At 33.5% G+C, this 26,096-nt stretch overlaps 1 protein-coding gene across 3 annotated transcripts in view; it reads right to left on the bottom strand.

Moving 5' to 3' along the window:
* LOC111050641 (probable G-protein coupled receptor No18) overlaps positions 1–26,096 on the bottom strand; it is a 251,319-nt gene that overhangs the window by 35,502 nt on the left and 189,721 nt on the right. For all 3 annotated transcript variants that reach the window (XM_039420825.1, XM_039420830.1, XM_039420839.1), the window contains one exon: positions 1,795–2,023. In XM_039420825.1, coding sequence (XP_039276759.1) covers positions 1,795–2,023 — 229 coding nt within the window. The remainder of the gene's footprint in view (positions 1–1,794; positions 2,024–26,096) is intronic.

Genomic DNA, 26,096 nt, shown 5'->3' with positions numbered 1-26,096 from the left:
AAAAGTCTCGAACTCTATTACAATTATTTAGAATAGAAATTTATAATACAGTGTTTATCAGAGATTGACAATGGTGTAACAACCGAAACCGGTCTTTCTACTTTGAATAAATTCTGTGGTTTTGACAATTTCTTAGTATCTTTGATTAATATATTTTATTCGTCAAGAAAATACATTTCCAATTTTCAAATATCAAATCTTCATCATAGAGATAAAATGTTCTGTTGATTTATTATATTTCTACATTGTTAAAAGACGATCTGGCAACTTTCCAGAGTTGGATAAGGAGAGCGCCATCTACTTTGTCAAATGATATTGACACCAATGTTAATCAAATGCTACCATTTATAACGTGGTCATCACTATTGTAGTAATAAACAATGTATACTGAGGTCCACGATTTAATGGCAGTATTTTATTAACATTGGTGTTGCCTATCATTAGACAAAGCTGATAGCGCTATCCTTTTCTATAGTGAGGTCCACATTATAATGGCAGTGTACGCTGTCCTTTTCTATCATACATCAAAACAGATAGCGCTATCTCTTTATCGCTTTGCAATGTTGTCAGTTTGCCAGAATATTTTATTTTTACTTTTGATAGTGACTGTACAAAAGTGAACAAACAATTCTCAGCCGCCATTTTTTTCTTCATTCTATCAAATATTTGAGTACACAAGTCGTATAATTGATTAAAAATGTATTTTTTAAACAATAAAATAATTTTTAGACATTACCGTATGAGAAACACAAATTAAAATACCTGAAATGATATTTTAAAAGTTGATAACTAACCATCCTAGATTTCATCCATACTTCAGTTAGCCTACACGTATAGGTTAGACCCACTCGTACCGGTATAAATAATATTGAAAGGTTATTTCAGAATTATTTCCTTGAAATTACTTATTTTAAATAGGATTTCTATTTTTCTATTATTTGAAAAAATGGGATAGAATACATACCAAATAACTTAATTTGTGTTGTTTATGAAATTCAGATTGTTGTATCACAGCTTTTTAAATTAGCCGCCATTTCAAGTTTGTATGAAAATAAAAATCTGATCTCAGTTATGAAAGCAAATTTTCGAATCAAATTAAAAAAAAATAAAATAAAAAAATATTTTCTTGATTAATTTGACATTAAATTGATTATTTTATCAAGGAAATGATAATTATTATCAGATCAAATTTAATGGGATGAATTGAGTAACAGCTGTGTACACTCAGTGGTAAAATGGAGAGGCTTAGCAATTTACTGCAATTATAACGTAGACCTCACTATAGCTCCAAAACCTTACCAAATCCGTCTTCAACTATGTAGAAATATATTTAAGGCAGATAATCGGCTACGCTGTTCTCCTATCTTCATCCTCTGCCATTATAACGTGGACCTCACTATGGTAAACTGTATTCTTAATGTCCAATAATGTTCAACAAAAACTGGCTTCTATTAATACATTTTTTTTTCAATTAGAAAGGCTGTTGGTAGTGACATATACTATTTTCACATGTCAACACGCAATATTTAAAAAAAAAACATTGTCCCTAATAAAGTAATATTGAACAATGTTCAGATAAGAAAAAGGGTTGTAGCAATAATTGAGTGGGATAGGGTTCGAATCCTCACAATTCCAGATATCTTGCATACACATAAATGTCCCAATGATCAATGGTACTGGTGGATACAATACACACACTCCTCCAATTGTATCAACCTATTGAATCAACTGCTAATTTGCCACATGAGATGTTATTGGAGAGGAAGACATGCTGTCAATTAACGGGCAGCTTACCAGCCAAATATGGGTGGGCAGGTTATAGCGACGGCGGCCACCCACACCACGAGGATCATAATTAGGGCGAGGCGCTTTGAGCGTCTTCGGCGAGTGTAGTTGAGCGGCTGAGTGATGGCGAAGTAGCGGTCAATTGAGATGGCGCACAGACTCAGTATTGACGCCGTGCAAAGACCCACGTCCAGCGAGATCCACACATCGCACAGGATCCGGCCCATCTCCCATCTCCCTGTTTCACAGACAACCAATATATAGTTACGCTCTGCACATACACCACATACATTCCAAGTATTACACAATTCAGGATACATTTTCAATTCATGCTTAATGGAACAATTTATATTATCACTATGCCTCACATAAGATAAATCCCTGTTTATTAGTAAGTTTTATAGTGAGAAAGTCTCACTTTTGACTTGATGTCCAGTTCACCGTTTCGGGGTTTGTGTGTAAGCTCGTTGATAACGTTTGAATTTTTTCATCAATCAACTTCAATTTGTCAACACATTCTCTGATCCATCATCAGAGTTCGATGGACAATAATATAGGCTAACTTCTCTATCCTTGAATGAGTTTTTCCTAAGTTTATCTACAAATGAAAAGGCGAGAGATGATGAATTGTCAATATATAAATCATGTATGCTATAGATAAAACATTTGTTGTGAAATATTCGTTTTTAATCTATTACAAACTGAATCAGCAGCATTTGAACAAGTTGTCCAGACAAGGCGGCCCACTAGTTATCTTGAGGAGATATTTTCTGTTGAGACAATAATTCATGAGAATAGGACATCGGCTTTCTCTAGAAAAACGACTAGATGGCAAACATAATTATAGAATGAAAACACAATTGAATGTTTTGTATTGAACTCAAATATTTCATTGGGTTTTATTTACACAAAGCATTCAAATGATCACGGCTGAAGCCTTGTAGCATGAATTCGAGGAGAATTTTTCTCTAGAAAGCTCTGAACTTTTCTTTAAGCTCTATCGAACATCATCAGTTGTGGGTTGAGTTGAACTATAATCTTGTGGGAAAGCACAAGAGGAGCTGGTAAAAGCTAAAGAGAAGAGGGTTTACGAAACCAATACTAGACTAAAACTGTAGAGTTGGATTAATAATGGAAATGCTTGAATAGTGCGAAAATATGCTTCTGAACCTTCACAAGCACACAACTCACAACACGTTGAAACTTCACTTTTCAAATATTAAGGAACCACTTCAACCTAGAATAATGTAATAGTTACTAAATGTTGTAGCCGCAGAAACTCATAGGCTTCTGAAAGTATTTTAACAGAGTTGAACTTTTGTTAATTCAACGGCAGCTTTCAAAATAATAAATATATTATTGGGAAATAATTCTATTTTATCGTTTTTATACATAACTAGCTGGCCCGGCGAACTTCGTACCGCCAAATAGTTAATGCATCTCGTGACAAACTTTAGCTGGATGCACACCTGCGGAGGCGCGATTCGGAATTCTGCATCCAGATGCTTCTTGCTTAATGGTTTGAATGGAAGAACTCACACACAATCGGGCATGGCGTGGAACGGTGTGTTAAGGCAATCTCCATATGATCAACACTTTGATCACCAAGCCGCGCCTCCACAGGTGTGCTTAGCCTTAGCCAGTACTTAGAAAAAAATGGTTGCCGTATGAGGTGGTCTTATAGAAATTTCCTACTGAGAAAAAAATCACTAATCAGCTATTAGAGAGCGTCTCAGTGTGTCGAAATCTCAGTTCGTCTAGTTCCCGTTTAAAATATCAATGCCGGCTACCACCTATGGCGGACTATTTTTTGTAGGCGCAAGTTCGGTATATAGGAAGTCCTGCCTATATTTTCCATCTGATGCATGCAGTGGTGGATCTTATTATAATATGATTCTAACTAGTAGTTCTGTGAACAGTAGACCTCGCGCAGTTATAAACCGCAGCCTCCTCTTATACTGTCTATCAGAGTAAATCCTGTCTCTAAGTCGTGTCGGCGAGATATCGGTGTGAAAACGGCTAATGGCTTGAACTCTTTCCACTGTCGGTCTTTGTTTAGAGTGGGTTTCGAACTCCCTCACTCTATACGGTATTTTGCCCGGCGCCAATCAATTATTATGAATTGATAAAATAATTACTTTACTATAATTTCACTCACTGTGTGGATACTTATATTTCACTCAGTGAACTAATAATAGTATGGAAGAAAAAGATAAAAAGAGATATATCAGGGTCGTGTGTAAGGGAATGTATGAAGTGAAAGGCAAAACAAAGGTTAATTATGAATCTATTAATAAACTTTAAATTGATATGATTTTATAAACAAAATTGATCATGAATATAGTAACGATTCAAAATATACAAGATTATTGAGTTTTTGAAAGTACTTCAGTTCAGGTTTAATTTTATACAGTAAAATTTAACAAACAGTTCCTATTTATCAGATTAGTTGGAGAGTGACATTTGAATTCAAAATATTGAATACCAGTAGTTGAAAATATGATTATAGTCAAAAATAAAAGAATGGATAAATCTTAAAGAATGATTGTGATTAGGGGAGCCTTGCTTTAAAAAACTATTATTTGTGCTTAGAAGTGAATTTCAACTGTAAGCTTCAAGAAATTAATTAAGATTGTGTCTTTAGATATGAATTTAAAAAGAAGTAATAATTAAGTTTGCTCTTTACTATAATGCTATAAAATTTGATATACTTATTTGGGCTTTTTAGGGTGAGGTGGTGTGGATTTGAAATGAGGAAAATTGAAAATTCTAAATACAATTTTTACCTGGCTCAGTCAATTCCCTATAGGATAATTGAAGTCTGAAACCAAAAACTCACTCCTACACTGTCCAAAATCCAAGAGACTAAGAGAGACTCACAGCAACTAACTTTGCAAGACATGGCTGCCTGCATATATACTAGCACCACGATTTTCCACCCCTCATCACCCTTCGCTCCCTAGCTCCGCCTACACTCAAACTCATCAGCCTAATATTCAGCTTGCAAACTGGATTCATATATCAATTTGAATTTACTATAATGTTTATTATGTTTATGTCATTTTAAACTATGGCTCCCCTTCATTATTAAAACAAATGATATCATATATTTTATCAATATTCAAACTCTGAAGTTTCGATATTGACAATTGAATGCATTGATTTGATTAATACAGTAATCAATCTTATAAATCTAATATGGCAAATACTTCAATAATAAATACATGAAATGAACAAAATACAATGTCATACCGTACATCATTACAATTGAGTTGAATAAATCAAATTAATAAGATACCAATTAATTACTACTTAATTAATTAAGCAGGTTTCTTATACTCATTGTCAACATGTTTCAATCAAATATACCTAATTTATTCTATTTACAAATTTGTCCTTATCTATGAATTCGGATTCAACTAACTTAATTAGCTTATAATAATTACTAAATTATAATTCATTGTATAACATATATTTGTTGAATACTTTATACATATAGCCTAATCTACTTCATGCCCTAGTTTTTATAAACATGTACTCGTTTCATGTTTATGGTTTTATGTGATCATCATTCAAATAACTGATCATCAAATAATTGCTTCAATAATAATCATATGCTGACCACGTGGTAAAATTGTAGCATATGCTAACCACGTGGTAACGTTGTAAACTACATATCTATATTTACTTCTATCCCAACTATATATCTATATTGCTATTCACAATATTCATTTACCTGCCATCAACTTATGCTATAGATAATAATAATACATTGAGGGTTAACACAAAACACAGTGGGCCATGTGCTTTCTATTGTAAATGTGTCTGTGACTGACGTTAGGAATACTGTTAGCAAGTTTCTATGAAAGAATGATTTTGTTTCAAACTATTTTGAAAAGAATAATGACCCCATTCATCTGGCTAGGTAGGCTATTCAAATGCATTCTCAATAGTTTCGAGAAACGGTTCTTCTTATTATTCTAGCTCATCGAGCGTTCATATTCTTAAATACAATATGTTCAGAGCACGTGTTACAACAAATAACAGAAATCTACAATTTTTAAATTTTAGAAGAGCACGTGGTCGCCATTTGTGGCTCAGGCTGTTTGGGTTGTATCAAAAATTGATAATAATGAAATTGATACATAATGGCTGTTGTGTATCAAAAATTCTAACATCAAAAGCTAATCTCCTTCAAGACATACTGGCAACAGGACAGTTCAAGTTCAAAGCAGAGAAAGTTCGAAAGACAATACTATGTTATTTTAGTTATCAATTGCATGTGTTATTGCACGCAATAAATAGTTTATTTCTTTATTTATTCACAATGGAGACAACGGGTTTCCCCAAATATGTCTCCTTAACAATGAAAATTGTACAGATACGAATGAAAAAAGAAAATAATCATGAAAATATTACAAACTTATGCAATAATAAATAATACAAACAACAAAAATACCACCGAATTCAAAATTGAAAAATACAAAGATTTCAAATACTTATGAAAAAAGTAAAAAAAAACAAATTGAGAATTCAAAATTCCAAAACTTAAAAAAATTAAAGAATATCATCATCATCATCATCATCATCTTCTTACAAGGATTAGGCTCTATTGGCCTGTACCGGCATCCATTTCTTTCTTGGTCTTCCTATGCCTCGCTTTCCTTCGGGTTTGTACTCCCATACTAATATTGGGAGCCTATTGGATGGCATTCTGAATAAATGAGTAGACCAATTTTCCCGATATTTCTTCAGAATATCCAATAGCGGTTCTACATTCAATTCAGCTCTTATGTTGTCATTCCTTATTTTATCCAGTCTACTACCTTTGACCTCTCGTAAAAATCTCATTTCAGCAGCTTGTATCTGAGATTCAGTTTGTCTGTTAAAACCCATGCCTCGCTACCGTATGTTATTAACGGTATTGCAATTGTTCTGTAAAACTATTATATTAAAGAATATAATAACAAATAATAAACAAAAATTTCATCAATAGAATAAATAACTTAATTATTTTATAACTGATCGACGTCGCAAACCATATACACATCTACACTGATACACCAACTATTTATTTGATCAGATCATGCTTACAAAAGATTTAATTATCATAATATAACGCTTTCCGGAATTTAGCGTGAGAAAACCAGAAGACATCTAGGCGCCCAGACAAGCTGTTATAAGTTCTTTGCATCCTATTCAATAGTGCATAGAAATTGCATTCAATGAGGCATGCAATGAGGCATGCAATTTATAGTCTACACAGCTGCTGATTTTTTACCTAGTTACATTGAGATATTAAATTGCATGCGTCATGGCATGCGATTCCTAATCCACTCGACAGCTGATTTATGATGAATAATTCCATAGTCTGCTTTTACGGTAATATTAGCGTATGAAGGAGGCTCCTGTTCTCTTTTATACTAGTAGTTCTGTGAACAGTAGACCTCGCGCTCAGTAAGTTACATTGACCGTTGTTATGTTTTCTCAAATTTAATGAATAATTTATCAATTCAAAATGTCTAGAAAAAATCTCAAATAAACATAGAGCTTTCTGTCCTATCGTACCGTGATGTGTCGTCACGGAATGTGAGTGTGAGCGCTGTTATCAGGTCTGGCTGCCGTCGATACGCCAACTCAATTCACCCATCAGAGAATATTCTGTGTGTTGTCGTGTTGGCGAAAAATCGGTGTGTTGAAATTGACAAAATAAACTACTTTAATAAACTTTTCATTATTTTAGAAATCAATTTCTTTTCAATAATATTTGTTGCAATTTTAATCATCACATTAACTGTCTACTACAGTAAATAAAAGTTGATGGAAAGATACATTTTCAAGTTGTTCGATGTTTTTGAACGGGTAGTATTATAGTCCACTAGACAGCTGATTCATGGTGAATAATTCCAAAGTCTGATTTTCACTATAATATTGGCGTTCAAAGGAGACTCCTCTTCCTTTTATATTATCCTTAGAATGCAAAATTTCAGAAAACCGTATGTATATGTCGACGCGAAATTCAAAAAGGAACATACCTGTCAAATTTCATGAAAAACTATTGCTGCGTTTCGCTGTAAATGCGCAACATATAAACATTCAAACATTTTAACATTAAGAGAAATTCCAAACCGTCGACTTGAATCTTGGACCTCACTTCGCTCGGTCAATTATCCTTTAAATGCAAAATTTCCAAAAACCTTGTATATACGTCGACGCCCAATTCAAAAAGGAACATACCTTTCAAATTTCATGAGAATCTGTTACCGCGTTTCGCCGTAAATGCGCAACATATAAACATACTAGTAGTTCTGTGAACAGTAGACCTCACGCAGTATTCTCATCCACAAGTACCGGATTGAACCTATAGACCTTATGGAAATACAGCAATAGACTGGCTTCTCCACACATCTATGTAATCACTTGTCAGATGATTTATTATGAATACTTCTATAGTCTGATTTTTACTCTTATATTGACGTATGAAGGAGGCTCCTTTTTCCTTTAATATTATCCTTTTATATTATCAGTGTTGCTATAGCTTTCAGAGCGAACGGTCGTGCTTTTCGAGTTGCCTTATCTGTATGATAACTGTGATAGTTCGAAACAATTATTTCTGAAACAATTTTTTTGTTTGTCATGGCTGATGTTTGTTACAAGTGTGAATCGGATTTCAACAACTCAAAAGATATCCTAGAATGCTGTGGATGTAGTAATTTTTTCCATCCAACATGTACTAAAATTCGTACGTTAGAGAATTTTAGAAAACTCGGAGTGAAGAAATTAACTTGGAAGTGCGACGAATGTAAAGAAAAATCTTCTTCAACCGACAGCAACGATCTTGAGTCCACTTTGACAAAAACTATCGAAAACACTCTCACTAAGGTATTTAATGTTAAACTCGAAGAGTTGAGTAAAATCATTACGACTCTTAATTCAACTGTTGAAAGTTTGAAATCGTCATTGGAAACTGTACGCGCAGAAAACAAATCAGTGAAAGAGCAGTGTAAGAAGCTTGAATTTGAAAATATTAAACTTAGAAGAGACATTAATGAAATACAGCAGTACACTCGTTTGGACAACTTGGAGATAGCAGGGATTCCGGAGACAAAAAATGAAAATGTGTACACAATCCTAGAATCTGTTGCTAGAGCGATTAATACTCCGTTCAAAAGAGACGATATCTCTGTTGCTCATGGGGTTCCGTCTTCTAAAAATAAGACAAAATCTATAATAGTTCGCTTCACGTCAAGAACTGCCAAAATTAATTGGAAATGTGCGGCGAAAGCAAAAGGACACTTGAAAAATGGAGACTTGAACTGTAATCTTCCACCAGGTTATATCTATGTGAACGATCATCTCACTGCATACAACAAATTTCTACTGAATAAAGCTAGAGATCTTAAAAAGAACAATAATATGTCTGGGTGAGTGATGCAAAGATTCTCATTCGTAAACAACAAGACTCTCCGGTAAAACGTATAACTAACGAAGAGGACCTCAAACCATTTGAATAAATGTATTACTACACTGTATTTACTGCTTTCTATTATTTAAAGACTGATATATATTTAAATGTGGTGATATGTGTCACGAGATGACCGAGCTCTGTATTTTTTTCTTTCATTAATAGTAATAGACTTTCTTATCTCCTTTAACTTTAACTTTCTCCTATTCTTTTCTCAGAGTTAATTCTATTCCTTCTTAATTCTTTTTTAAATTTCTCCTTTATTACAAGATTTTGAATAGCTTATTTTTCGTTTTCCTATTAATTTTTCCTTTTTTGTATGGTTCTTATAAATGACCCTGAGGAGCATATTTCTCTTGAGACTTACAATACTATTATAATAGAGGATATTTTTCAATCTCAGATTGAGTTGTTTGGTAGTTGTGATAATCAATCTTACCTGAACATTATTCACGTAAACATAAAAAGTTTGCGAAATAATTTTGATGAGCTGTCATACATTATCAGTAATTGTTCATTAGAGTTTCATATTATTATCCTCAGTGAGACTTGAAGAGGATGATTTTATAGTTGACTTGATAGTTGAAGAGGATGATTTTAATTTCAATTTGAATGGTTATTCAGTGGTTAACAAGCCATGTAAAACAAATAAATGTGATGGAATTTGTGTATTTTTCAAATGTAATTTTATAGTAGATGAGTTGGATTACGAGATAAAAGAATCTAACTCAATTCTTTTGGATGTACAAGTGCCAGGTGCGAAGGATAAGATAACACTTATCGCTGTTTATAGGTCTCCTTCAACCAATGTAGATAATTTTCTCAATTGTTTGAATGATTGTTTGTATTCTATCAAAAATAAGCCCAATATAATTTTTGCCGGTAACTTGAATATACATCTGAATAAGTCTACGCTTGCGACTAATGAATATTTCGGAATTTTATCTTTGAATGGTTTTAAATCATACATAAACAAGCCTACTAGAGTTCAAAACGGCACTGAATCGATTATCGATCACATATTTTTAAAGAATTCCTCTTTCAATCCCGACAATGTATTAAGTTCAGTAATAAAAACAAACATCACTGATCACTTTTGTGTCAGCATCCACATTGATCTTTCAACTGACAAAATTGTAAGTAAAAATAATTCTTTCAATAAAATAGATTTCCATAAATTAATATTATCCATTAAAACTGGAAACTGGGATAACTTATTAGATGACAATTTACATGTGAATGAAGCAATGCAAATTTTAACTGACAAAATATCAAATCACATTGAACTTGCAACAGTTACAGTAAAGATTCCGCATAAATTACAACCTCTTAAACCTTGGATTAAGCGTGGTCTTGTACATTCGATTAAAAAACGGGACAAATTGTTTAAAACACTTTCAAAGCAGCCTTTCAATGACCGTTTAAGAAATGAGTATAAAAATTACAGGAATCTTCTTAATAAATTAATAAAACAGAATAAATGTGAGTATTATAAGAATAAAATTAATCAGAATATAAACAACTCTAAGAAAATCTGGGAAACTCAAAACGAATTGTTAGGTAGAAGACATACTAAAAAAATTCCCAAAATAGAAGCTGATACACTAAATCAACATTTTGCTCGGGTAGGAAAACCTTATGCTGAGAAATTGAAGCCAAATAATCCCATTGCAACAACATGTAATCATTTCAAGGACTCATGCGTGGAGCATTACAACTCTTTCTTCTTGACACCTACCAATGAAAATGAAATTACTGCTACAATAAACTCTCTAAACAATAACTCAGCTTCAGGAATTGACAATATTAGCAATAGGATTTTAAAAACTATTTCACCACATATTATAAAACCATTGAAGGTGATAATAAATCAATGTTTTGCAGAGGGTTTTTTCCCTGATAGTTTAAAATTGGCCAATATCATACCCCTACATAAATCCGGTGATGCTTCTAATCCATCAAATTATCGTCCAATCAGCTTGTTGAGTACTTTTTCAAAATTATTGAAAAGTTGATAAAATACCGTTTAGTTAGCTATCTCCTAAAGCATAATAAAATTCACAAAAATCAATTTGGGTTTCAGTCTAAAAAAAGTACAGTAGATGCAATATCTCGTCTAACACAGAAAATTTCAATAACAAAAATAAAACAATAGCCATATTTTTAGACCTTGCTAAAGCTTTTGCCACTATTCCTCACTCAAAACTTCTGATAAAAATGGAAAAATTGGGTATTCGAGGAATAGCCCTTGAATTATTCAAGAGCTATTTAAAAAAATAGATTCCAAATGCTCAAAATTGATAATAAAACCAGCCTTGAATAACTCACTGATTACGGTCTTCCACAAGGAACAGTCTTGTCGCCGTTTCTCTTCCTAATCTACATGAATGACCTTCTCAAGTTAGAATTAAAAAATGGTGTCTCAATCGCTTTTGCTGATGACACTTCATTGTTATTCAGTGAAACGAATTGGGAGGATACTAAAAAAGCAGCAGAATCCGGACTTAAAATAGTAAAATCCTGGTTTGATGAGCATATATTAACATTGAACATAAAAAAAAGTAATTTCATGTCTTTCTCTCCAAATTCTATAGGCCAGCCGCAAGGTTTGGATTCCATTAAAATCCATAATGTAAATTGCAACGAATCTGATTGGATGAATTGTACATGCTCAAAGCCTTATAGAGAACATCATGTTAAATATTTGGATGTAATGATTGATCAACATTTGCGTTGGGATGTTCACATCAATAGTACATGTAACAAACTCAGACATTGGATAAGTAAATTCCGTAATATCAGCCAAGTTGGTAATAAAAAAAGGGTGGAACATACTCAAACCACTTGGAGAAACTTTTTGTAATTCAAAAACACCTTATAAGAGCTATATTGGGAAATCCCAGACTCTATCCAAGTGAGTTTCTGTTTAGTGAGCTAGATGTTTTAACTGTCAGGCAGCTTTACATAAAAAATTTAATCATCTACATAAATAAACATATGAATCTTTTCAACCTGCGTGTTTCACCGTATAACCTCCGTCCCTCATCTATTACCTTTCAAATTACAGATACTATTTTATCAATTTGTAGAAAACAATTTTTATATCAGGTATCAAAGCTCATCAATGTTATTCCTAACCATTTTATCACTAGTCAATTGAATAGAAAACTGCTAATTGAAATTCATACATGGATAATCTCGAACAATGTAATTTTGGCAATGTAATTTCCTCATAGCTTAGTATAAAGACTTCTCATGTTTTTTATGTAATTTTCAACTATTCTTCACTTTCCCCTATGCCTTCACTCTGCTCTTTCTCTTCCCATCCTCACTCACTTTTTCTTTTCCCTATTTCTTAATAATATCCCATTACTATTTTCATGTACTGTTAAGCATTGAACACTCGGCCTCTGCGCTCAGGTTCCTCGAACCTTGCAGGGAACTCCCGTTTTTAATATAGTTATGTATAATCCTATTAATGGTATTTTTCTTTTTCATTTTATATTGTATTTCACTTTTTTCATTTACAACCATTTTTGTCATTGTGATTATGTTTTTGGGACGAATAAAGATTTGATTTGATCCTTGAAATGCAAATTTCCAAAAACCTTGTATATACGTCGACGCGCAATTAAAAAAGGAACATACCTGTCAAATTTCATGAAAATCTATTACCGCGTTTCGCTTTGAATGCGCAACATATAAACATTTAAACATTAAGAGAAATTGAAAGAATAATACTTTGATATATAAACGGTTTTTTTTGATCTCATACCATACAATCAAATCATTAAGAGAAATGCCAAACCGTCAAATTGAATCTTGGACCTCACTTCGCTCGGTTAATTAAAAGTAATGCCAAACCGTCGACTTGAATCTTGGACCTCACTTCGTTCGGTCAATAATGAAAATTATCCAACAATCAGTATTTACATTTATATCTCAATATGTGCTTCCTATGTGCTTACTTAGTTGTGCAGCAGTTTTTACATTCCTTGCCCTATTACCATAGGTAAGGGAAGTATTGCTTTCCAAAAAAATTAAGGTACCCCAATTTCTAAATTTCTATACGTTTCATGGTCCCCTGAGTCCAAAAAAGTGGTTTTTGGGTATTGATTGGTCTGTATGTGTGTATGAGTGTATGTGCGTCTGTGTACACGATATCTCATCTCCCAGTTAAAGTAATGACTTGAAATGTGTGTGTGTGTGTGTGTGTGTGTGTGTGTGTGTGTGTGTGTGTGTGGTGTGTGTGTGTGTGTGTGTTGTGGAGAGATGGTGTATTGCCATCCATGTTGAGCGACATTCTCATGTGGTGCGGTATATTTGATATATACTGGAGCAGTTGTTAAGATCCCTAGCTTGCAAATAAATTTGCAAAACGTTGAGGCCGTCCGGCTCGCGAATATGCTGGGTTCAGACCACAGCTCTAGCTCAGTAGTAGATGCATGAATACTCCAAATATAATGAATCACCATAGGGTTCAATAACTGGTGATCAATTATTCTTACCGCTGCTTTCGTGAAGATATTGAAGAATACCAATAAGGAAGTCAAAAAGATAGTTGGTGACTGATTATCAGTAACCATATATTCAATCGAGAATAATGAAAATCAACTATGGTTTTTCTAGTTGATCCTTAAAACGCTCGTTATGAATACAGGTATGCACCAATTTATCCTTTTGAAATTCCTTGAAACTTACAACGCCAGTTCTTGAAGTTCTCTGGATCCTTATATGATATATTGTAGACTTATTGATGTAAATATCAGTAAGATTTTGCTGGCTGAATAATATTACTATCACCATAGGGTGACTACTCGAATTGAAAATACTACTCTACTATAACTTTAAAAATCAGGTCCGCCATCTTGCATTCGCAATTTTGAATGCAACTTTATTTTTTGAATAGGAAAGTGGTCATGAGATACATGATATTGATACGGTATTTCAAGGAAAAATGAATGGCGAGAACCGCACATCGATATATGAAACCGTTTCGAAGATATTATTTATATTATTAATCAATAGGCTATCAGAAATTAAATGCATGAATGGTATTGATTAATAATGCCTCTGAATATCTTCGAAACGGTTTGAGATATCGATGTGTGGTTTTCGCCATTCATTTTTTCGAATTAGAATTCTATAATTCAACATTCCAACAATATTTGATACTTCAAACATGAAATCTCAGGGTATATCTGATCCCTAGCTTGCAAATAAATTTGCAATACGTTGAGGCCGTCCGGCTCGCGAATATGCTGGGTTCAGACCACAGCTCTAGCTCAGTAGTAGATGCATGAATACTCCAAATATAATGAATCACCATAGGGTTCAATAACTGGTGATCAATAATTCTTACCGCTGCTTTCGTGAAGATATTGAAGAATAACAATAAGGAAGTCAAAAAGATAGTTGGTGACTGATTATCAGTAACCATATATTAAATCGAGAATAATGAAAATCAACTATGGTTTTTCTCGTTGATCCTTAAAACGCTCGTCATGAATACAGGTATGCACCAATTTATCCTTTTGAAATTCCTTGAAACTTACAACGCCAGTTCTTGAAGTTCTCTGGATCCTTATATGATATATTGTAGACTTATTGATGTAAATATCAGTAAGATTTTGCTGGCTGAATAATATTACTATCATCAAAGGATGATGAGTAATAACTGCTCTGAATAAGATCAATATTAATTGATTCACTAATTATATATGCTGCAGAATAATATTGCTTGGTACCAAGACAGCTCAAACTATATATAACGAGATGAATCAGGAGAATAAAAACTTCTATGATCTTGTATGCTGACATAAAACATAAAATATATTCCCATGAAATAACATAGACAAAAATATTTCTTGATAAATATAATTTCCTTTGAATAAATAAATTCTCTAATATTTTAATAATTATCACAGGATTTATTAGCATTCACAATATTGTGAGCTATAAAATATTTATTCTATTAATACTGATATATGGACTTCAAGTTGGTTCAGAATTTAACAACTTGGAACCTGTTCAGTCTATAGACTTAATAGAACATACTTTGATCAATGAACAATACTTGATAAAAGTAATAATTTAAAATCTCAGGGTTAGTGGATTTGTGCCATGCATGGAAATAAGCTTCCTACATAATTATATCAAATAAATTCATAAAAAGATTTCTTATAAACTGTATGATAGTTTTCGACACGCAATCTATTTTTATAATCTGCCAATAATAAACAAGCCACTGTATAATTTTATTTCTGCCAAAGAATTCTCATTACTGCATAATTACAATTTTGCATGGCTCTCTTATCGCTTTATAGATAATATGACTACTCTTTATCATAAATAATATTCGATTTTATTTGAGCGGTATCGTGACTAGGCTATCTATTCTTTCAATTTCACAACTCTACCAAAGGTTAGTTATTTACTTCAAAATTATTTTATGATGCCAAGACACGACGTCATAGTGTGTGTGTGTGTGTGGTGTGTGTGTGTGTGTGTGTGTGGTGTGGTGTGTGTGTGTGTGTGTGTGTGTGTGTGGTGTGTGTGTGTGTGTGTGTGTGTGTGTGTGTGTGTGTGTGTTGTGTGTGTGTGTGTGTGTGTGTGTGTGTGTGTGTGTGTGTGTGTGTGGTGTGTGTGTGTGTGTGGTGTGTGTGTGTGTGTGTGTGGTGTGTGTGTGTGTGTGTGTGTGTGGTGTGTGTGTGTGTGTGTGTTGTGTGTGTGTGTGTGTGGTGTGTGTGTGTGGTTGTGTGTGTGTGTGTGTGTGGTGGTGTGTGTGTGTGTGTGTGTGTGTGGTGTGTGTGTGTGTGTGTGTGTGTGTGTGTGTGTGTGTGTGGTGTGTGTGTGTGGTGTGGTGTGTGTGTGGTGTGTGTGTGTGTGTGTTGTGTGTGTGTGGTGTGTGTGTGTGTGTGTGTGTGTGTGTGTGAGTGTGTATGAGTGTATGTGCATCTGTGTACACGATATCTCATCTCCCAATTAACGGAATGACTTGAAATTTGGAACTTAAGGTCCTTACATTATAAGGATCCAACACGAAAAATTTCGATCGAATGCAATTCAAGATGGTGGCTAAAATGGCAAAAATGTTGTAAAATACAGGGTTTTTTGCGATTTTCTCGAAAACAAGCTTCAACGATTTTGATCAAATTCATACCTAAAAAAGTCATTCATAAGCTCTATCAACTGCCACAAGTCCCACATCTGTAAAATTTTCAGGAGCACCGCCCCATCCATGCTAAGTTCTATTTTAGATGCCCAATTATCAGGCTTCAGATACAATTTAAACAGAAAAATTCAAGTGAGAAAGATTCAGCATAAAAATCTCTACAATTAATGTCCAGTAACATTTTCACCCAAAATTGGAAATAAGCTCGAAATTCGAGAAAATGTGATTATTCATTTGCAAACTGTTGGCAACTGTAGTTTCTATTAAATCATTCACTATGAAGAGATAGCAGACCTCGTATTTCTCCAGCGTTATTGTACTGTCACCAGCAGGCTCAGATCTTTGAATAGTAGACTTGAAATGGGCATGAACACTAGCGTCAGGTGATCAATTTTCATAACGGCAAGGGAAGTTGTGTGAGTGCGCCACACCAGATTTCCATTTTTAGTTATAGTTGAATGCAGCCTGCTGGGAATTGAATGGTATATCTCCTTGCTGCTGATTTTCCCGTGCATATTCTTAATTTAAAGCATTTCGAGCTCTACGACCCAAGTTTTGGACGTCGTTCGTATCGCGGTATTATTAAGAATGAAAATTTTGTGAATCAATAGAAAGAAAATTGAAAAACAGATCCATCGACGTCTGTTGGATGATGCAAATTAATGATTATAACAGATAATTTTTATTTCTGTGTGTAGCCAGCTCACAAATCTTCTCCCATAAGTATTACATGTAAACTTTAAAGGACCGTAGGAATGAGTCCTGGAGTCGGATTAAAAATTTGTTAGGCCATAAACCTGGTCCTGAACATAACGAACACAACTAAAAAAAAATCATCGAATTCATTGTACAAATGAAAAAGTTATTGAATGTCAAAATTTGAGGCTCGATTTTTATTTATATAGTTGAAGTATTACTGATTTCACCAACAAGTGAGAAGGTTTATATAATATTCTAAAACGTGTATTTTTGGAAAAACCCAAATTCTTCATCTAGATAATAATATTCAATTTCATTGATGACTCTACAACTTATCTGGAGCTGGAGGACAATCACAAACTGATTCTTTGAAATACTGTAAAGACGTTTTTTTATCATGTATTATTAACATGAGAATCTCATAGCTCATCTCCAGATAACTGCAAATGGGGAGAGAAGACTATTGTCTTGAGCTTTCTTCACAATATTCAAGAGAAAAAATACTATAATTCATCTGAAGTGATTGGAATCATTGATCTCATGAGAAAAATCAGAATTTTCGTTCTACCAGTAAATCATCTTTGAATTTTCTATAACGCCACCTCTCTTTCCATTTCATAGCTTCTGACAGTACATTGAAAATCATTGAAACAGGGTTCGATTATCACTGAAATAAAACAAACCCCTCACTCCTCATTCCAAGATTAATAGTTTGCATGAAGTTCCATCGAACTTTGTTTGGAATCAATTCTAATGTCCTTGATGTATGTCGTTCATTAGACCTGTACCTATCTAATACACAAAACATTTCCGTTCAAAGTTAATTGTCAATGGAAATCAATGAACCTGCCCATCAATATCCAAGTGAATCAAGAAAGCCGAAATCTCAGAATTGTCTGTACTCAAACCAGTGAGAGCGATCTGTTTGACCTGATTAAATATCAATTCTGAGTGGAGACCAAACTTTGGCTCTTTGTACTTTTGATTGAGAGGGAATATTTCCGCCCTCGAGCACAGACAATGGAACTTGCACGATTCATGTCCTTTCCCTTTCCCTATCCCTTTCCCTTTCCTTTTCCTCAACTCTCACGTAAGCACATTAATCATTGAACGGATGCTACCGCAGAGTGAAACAAGCATTAGTCTGTCGCCCTTCCGAGGAGTAGTGCTTATTCGACAATACTTTATTCTTCTTCCATTCTTGTCGGATCAGTGCTTCCCTTTTTCAAAAATGTATGATTTCGGAAGTGGTGAATATAGTGACGAGTAGCCATTAAAAGTATTTCAAGCAAACGTATAGGAGAGTTATTGTATTATTCTGGAAGTGAAACTGGTTTTCAAATGAGCAATTGTCAATCGTTCCTGAGCATAGCTAGTATGATTATTATTGTGATCCGAAATTTTTTGAACTATGAGAGAGAAATTCTCCTGAACTACATCCTGAACTACTAGAGCTTAACATCCGAATATAATAATGCTTCAGCTGTTGTTTGTAAACTCAATAAATTAATTTCAGAATTTGGAAAAGTTGGCCTAGTTAGAAGACCTATCATGACATCTCATTCCAACCAGATAACTATTTTTTATTAAATTATTTTCAAGATCATCAACATCGAGCACCTGGTTTACAAGCAATAGTCCCTTGTTCTATTTGTCAGAATTATTCATTTGCGAGTGAACGCAAACGAGTCATATCTCGTATTATGTGATCATACGTTAGAATGATTATTTCAAGATTCATCTGCAAGAGTAGTATTGGAGCCTCTGGCAACCATCGTAACTAGCTAGTCTTTAATGACTGAACGCAGTGAGGTCTATGTTTCAACTAGGATTTTTTTTGTCTGTATGAATGTATGTATGTAACGCAATTACGGCCAAACACATTGATAGAATTCTATGAGATTTGACAGGAATATTCATTTTTCAACTGTGCGTCGATGTATACACAAGGTTTTTTGAAATTTTACATTTTAAGGATAATATGGAAGGAAAAGGAATTTCCTCCATACTCTGATGTCACTATATACAGAACTAGCAGGAACCCGGGCTCCGCAAGTATCTATTTCCAAACTTGATAATCTGAAAACTTGACGTAATGAAGTTTTGAAGCATTGAAAATAGGCCCATAAACATCCTTGGTTAATTAAGAATCTAGCCTATATGCAAAATTTCAAGTTAATTAGTCCAAAAGTTCAGACGTGATGATGCGTCAAACATAATTTTCCTCACCCGTACGTGTATAAGCCAACTTTTTACTTTATTATAGATATGGTTAACGACTGCAAGAGATAGGATTGTGGAACAGAATAGGTGTGAAACTATGATAGCGCCAGAAGTATCTCAAACTCAATAGTAGATACTACATAAACTTTTTGAAAGTGATTTGAAAAAAAAAATCAAACAACAGAACTGAAAGTTGTCAACCTTATCATTCTACCTCCATTTAGAGAGGCTTTTGTTTGAGCCGAATGAAATCTTCTATCTTCTATCTTATATCTATAAAAATGAATGTCTGTGTGTTTGTTCCCTACGACTTGAAAAATACTTGGCCTAACGGCATGAAACTTTGGGAATATGTTGTGTGAATATTGGGGATGGTTTCTGACCAGAAATTTAATAGGGTGGCTAATAATGATTATTTATTAATTCATTTTACAGACCTATGTGTTTTCGAAATTGTCGGCCTAGCGGCTACCGAAGAACGGAAAGATGATCATGATTCAAGATCATATTGAGATAATATGACTTAGCATCTAAAGTTACCAGCTGAAATAATATCAGTATCGCGTTAGCTCTCATACAGTGCAGACGTACTCGTAGTGTAGTGGAGTTGAAGTGTAGTTGATTGGTAATGGAAACCGCATAGAACCGAACGCCCACTTGACTCTAATAAATTCCATCAGGTTTCAATTCGTTGCTAGCGAGAGGCTACTTTCACACACTTTCGGTTCGGTTCGTTTCGTTTTCGGTTCGTTTTCGGCAAATTCCGATAAGTGTGAAACGATGATTCGGTTTGAATTCGGTACCGAATAGCAACCGCATAGCACCGAACGCCCCCTCCACACGAATAGGTTTCATCATATTCGAATTCGTTGCTAGGGAAACAGGAAAAAAAAAGTCTTTTACACCCGCTTGCCTTTTTTGTTTTTATTTTAAACTGATATCATGATTACCTGTTTCAAAATTTTCCACGTCAAAATCATATGGTCAATTCATTTCTGTTAGTTCACAGGAACATTTTTTTCTCAATGAATAGTTTGCTAAAAAAATAACTATGAAAGATATAGCCTAAATTAAAACTCAGGGAGAATTTTTATTTTTTTATTTTTCCACGAATATTATATGATTTATTGAATGAAAAAGACTGAAACTCTGTTTATCAGAGATTGACAATGGTGTAATAACCGAAACCGGTCTTTCTAATTATCAAAAAAATCAGTGGTTTTTGACAATTTCTCAGTCTTTTTCATTCAATATGAATAATTACCACAATATCAACTTCTCAACTACACAAAAAGATTATATGATTTCATCAATGGAGAGAAGAGATTGAGTTTATATACCATGTGTCAAAACAAGAAAAAATTTTCAATTGAAAAAAATCATCTTTCTGAACATCCAAAATTAACATAATCAAAAAGAAACTATTCAAATAATTCACAATTTTTAATTAATTTTAAAATTTTGTTGTTCAAGAAATAACATCACAGTTTAACACAAGCTGTTATATAGCACTGTCAATAAAGGTTTTTTCGATCCGAAAATTAAATAAAAGCTGAATCTTCTACCATCGATAGAACCCTCCCAGAGGGTCATTCTCCTAAAAGTCCCAAAAATCCCCTTGGAGCTTTCCCCCATAGCACCCCTCAATGTTGAAAAATGCAGGTAATCATGGAAAATCAATTTTTTTTTTCAATTCAAAAAAGATTTTATTTCAAAGAAACATAATAAAAAACAAATTCCAGCTGTACAAAATAATCATACACTTGACAATGAATAAGGTACACTGAAAAGAGTCTTAAATTAAATACAAATTAATATGAATAGGAAATAAAATTTTCGCATAGGCATTGCTGCCTGTGTGCGAAAATGAGTCCAAGGTATCTTCAATCACCAAGGTATCTTTAAACCAAGGTATCAAAGGTATCTTTATTGGTTACTCTTGTACAATATATACTTATTAACTTATCAACTTATTATTTTTTACTAATAACTACAAAAATGATAAAAAATTAAGGAAAGAAATAAGCCCCAATCCCCAACCGTTCCCTATCAAAAATTGTATTCGTAAATATGTAGTAATTTTACATATATAAATATATATAAAATGGTACAGTAATAATTATATTATATATGTATTAATAAATAAAATGATTATTCATATTTAAGCTGTACTAAAAATGAATCACCTGCCCACTCTATCCCAGTCCCCGATTAACCCCCCAAACCCCGACCCCAATTGCAGAAGAAGAAACACAGAAAAACTCGGCGAAACACATTCACAAAAACACACACACACACACACACCACACACACACACAACACACACACACACACACACACACACACACACACACACAACACACACACACACATGAAGCCTCAATAGGATTATTTTGAATAAAAAAAAAATATTTAAAATATTTTTTAAGATTCTTTAATAACAATTATTATTTTTAAGACTAAACTGAAATCATCTAGATTACAATCTAGAATCTGTACTCCGAAGTGATCAATCTCTCACAGCACTCATCTCTTCCAATACTCGAAATCCACCTTTTGACAGCTATTTTAAATGAAGATATCGTATAGTTGGCGAAACCCGCTGTAGCTATTGGAAGATGTTTCACCAAAACGTGAGCTATATAGTAGGAGTTGGTAATAAATATAGTTCTATTTACTCTAGGCATTTGAATATTATACTGTACTGCTCTCCTAGTTGCATGACTATGTGTAATGGTATTGAATATGCTAGCATGATTCTTGAATATGTACGATGCCAAGGTACTAACATATAATTGTCTGACATCAAGCACCTTCATATCCTCAAACACTGCGTTGGATGGGTAATCTCGACGCCTTCCAAGTGCAGATTTTATTATAAGTTTCTGGGTGGTGAATAGTGGGTTCAAAATAGATCTGTATCCTCCTCCATAAGCTAGAATTCCCCCTTCAATAATTGACTGTACAAACGCATAGTAGATTGTTTGGAGTTCATTCCTATTCAGATATTCTCTGAGTTGCCGAAAAGCATAAATCATTTTTCTCAGTCTACCGTTCTGATAAGCAACATGTGCAGTCCAATTAAGTCTGTTGTCCAGAATGACACCCAAATACTTGTAAGAGTATTTCCCTTCCAACCGATGCACAGGCACAAGAGTCATTTTCAATGTTCCCACATGTATGGAGTTTGATTCCTTCAACTGATGTGTCACTTGAGTCCCGAAGGGAAATCGGCATTATCTTTGTCTTGCTAACATTCAGTGTTAGAACATTATGGTCAAACCATGACTTCAAAGTGGCTAAATCACATTTTGCCCTATGCAGTACAGTTTCCCAATCAGGTCCCCTAACAAGGACAGCAGCATCGTTCGCAAAAAGGTAGATCCTACTATTTAAGCTCACTTTTGCAAGGTTATTTACATAGATTAAAAATAACAATGGACCCAAGGTGCTGCCCTGGATAACTCCATATTCTACCTCTTTTAACTGACTGTTTACTCCATTTATGACAGTTAACTGCTTGCGGTTACTAAAGTAGGAATTGAACCAATCAAGTGGAACTCCATTTATCCCCATAAGTTCCATCTTTTTAAGCAATTTTCCTCTATCAACGGAATCAAATGCCTTAGCCAAGTCCAAGAATATTAGAGCACTCTTTTCATTGTTACGTATAGCCAAATTCAGGTCTCTAGTTATAGAAAAGAGGGCATCTGAGATATTTTTTGTTAACATAAAAATATCTTTATCTCTGTACCCATTGTCTCTGTAAATTATCTCTGTACCCATTGATCGGAAACAGCTCTATTATATGCCATTCGATTTGTTACAATATGGAATACAATATTAGTCATATTCATTTTTCAATAAAATCAAAAGTTTTCTCGATAAAATAATATATATGTTAAAATTTATGGGCTTTGCGATTTTATTTTTTTGTTTTCTTCGATTAACTTCGAAGCAAGTAGTTTTAAAGAAAAATGAGCTGAATAATTAATGTAGCCACTCTTATTGCAAATCCATTGATGTATATTGTTATGTATTTGCGATTCGATTTGACGCCGTGGAAGGGGAAACAGTTGACGCGGAACGGCGCGGCTGACTCTCTTAGCCATAGTAAACAGCATACTGGAAATCAATTATCTCTGTAACCATCAATCGGGAAAAAAATCTATCATATGCCATTCGATTCGTTAAATTAAGGACTACAATATTAGTCGAATTCATCTCCTCAATAAATCGAACAGTTTCCTTAATAAAATAATATAATGTAAAAATTTAGGGGTTTTTCGATTTGATTTTTTTGTTTTCTCCTATTAACTTCAAAGCAAGTAGTTTTAAAGAACAATGTGACGAATAATTATTGTAGCCACATTCAGTGCGAATCCATTGATGTATATTGTTATGTATTTGCGATTCAAGTTGACGCTGTGGAAGGGGAAACAGCCGACGCGGCTGACTCCCTTCACCATAGTAAACAGAATAATACTGCTGTCTGCATCTCATTTACAGTATGGCGCTCGAAACAATCAATTTTGTCTATTGTTTTAACATGCGCTGTATATAGATTTTCACTTTTCAATACTCTCAAAAAATATTACAATTTTCTTGATTTAACCATGCTCATGATAAAAATCAGGATTTCGTTGTTTTCTCACAGAATTTATTATATTAATTTGAAGTGTGCCTTCTCCATACGAGTCAGAGGTGACACAATTTGATAACTCTAGTTTCAGATATTGATGTTTTTCAACGAAGTTTCATGATATATTATGTGTCCAACTCCTTCATCTTATCCTTACTTTGTTAAAAATGTTTCATCACTCTTTATAATTTAAACACTTGATAATGGAATGAATATCATCAGATCACGTGAACAAAAAAATTTTCAAGCTGAAAGTAGATTAATTTGTTGCACATTCGGTTCAAATATTAACAGTGTTTTCATAACCTCAATTGGACTATTTTTTCAAAATTAGGGAGAGGAACAGTTTTGGGTTCATCCTGTTGATTCTCTCCCAATCATTAATTTGATGTTGTTATTAAGGAATGTAATAAATGTAAATGTAAATGTTACCAAATATTATCACATATAGTGAGAACGAATTATTCTGAAGCTTACTATTCTCACTGAACATGAAGAGGCAATACCAAGCCAGAATCGGAGTTCCGTTCAAATCATTATTATCAGAGCTTTCAAATTGATGCTATGTAACTATGGATGTTATCACCATCTCACAATTTCCCTATTTATCCTAATCGTGATTCAGAATAAAGTAGTTGATCTTTATAATCACAAAAATCAATGTACAGTAACTAAAATAAATAGTAAAAATAACAAAATTTCTAGTAGTAATGCAACTTTTTCTAGGTACGAATTTCAAGGCTCATAAAATGACTTTTTCTCAATCACAGGCAGAAATTTCAATGATCATCATAATAGTAATTTAATGAAAATTGTTTGTATTGTACATTGTTCGACGTAAGATAAGCTTCATCTTTAAGGTAATCAATGTATTTAGGATTATCATGTTTATGAATGAAAGCGAGACTGTGATAGAAGATTGGTCAAACTGAAATATAAACATTATATACAATGCATATTTCTGATCAACTATAATTACAAATGATAGTATCAAGCCGTGATGAATTGAGCAACTGAATTTCAAAGTTACTATCCACTGTTCAAAACGTACTGTGATTTCCTTTTACTTCCAAATGGATTGAATTGCCTCACTCTTCAACGTAACAATTATTGTAAAAAAACCAGTGTAATGTGAACGTCATCCAAATAGCATTTGAATTTCAATTTTCAGATCATGAAATTCATAAAAAACTAATTTTTGAGAGAATAGTGATGAATTGCAAACAGTGCAAGTAACATTGATACAATGCGATACAATGAAAATCAACATCGATTAATTCAATACTGGACTTATCAAATTTATATTACCGTTAATTTATATTATTTATAAAGCTTATAAAATGTAAAACCAACATTTTAAATTTTCTCTACTGGAGCAAAACATCGATAGAAAATAAAGAAGAGCCCATCATAAGCACAATATAATTGTGTACTAGAATTCACTTCAACCCTTCAATGATCACAATGAACTAGAATGGTATAAAAACCATGAAAATTTCAATCAGGTACATTTTTCAAATAGCTTCACCCAACTAAATCTGTGAATGCTAAGTCATAAGAAATCATGTTCAATAGATTTAATTTGAATGCTTAAATAGAAAATGATCTATTCTTTTGGTGCCCTAATCAAAATCAATTTCAATCAACATTAATCGACATAAAGAAAAGCTTCTGCCAACCTTGTGTAATGAATTACAAGATGCGAGTGGAGGTGAAAAATCGATATGTTAACAAAAATAATAGAAGATGATGAATCATCTTTCAATATATCTTATACGGTAGGGTACTTTGTGGTTAAATGTGAAACACTTTCATGATTTCCCTACCTTTTATGCATACCCACTCTTCCTTAATTTGTATGTTTGCATGGCTTTCATCTTTAGAATCTACTGAATTTTCATATTGGTCTGTCTAAATAATGTAGATTCAACTAGTAAGAATGGAAGATAAGCTACTTTACAGAGAGAATCATAGAAAGTGTCAACTCAACAAGCCCAATGTATACATTTTTTATGCCTCAGCCGTCATATATATTTGGCTCAACTGAAGGTATATTATCAACCTGGCTTGGAGAATATTAACTGTAGAAAACAGCAAAACTGCACGCT

Source organism: Nilaparvata lugens, chromosome 1 (assembly GCF_014356525.2).
Source record: "Nilaparvata lugens isolate BPH chromosome 1, ASM1435652v1, whole genome shotgun sequence".
Taxonomy (NCBI): domain Eukaryota; kingdom Metazoa; phylum Arthropoda; class Insecta; order Hemiptera; family Delphacidae; genus Nilaparvata; species Nilaparvata lugens.
This window is presented reverse-complemented; position numbering and strand designations above follow the sequence as displayed.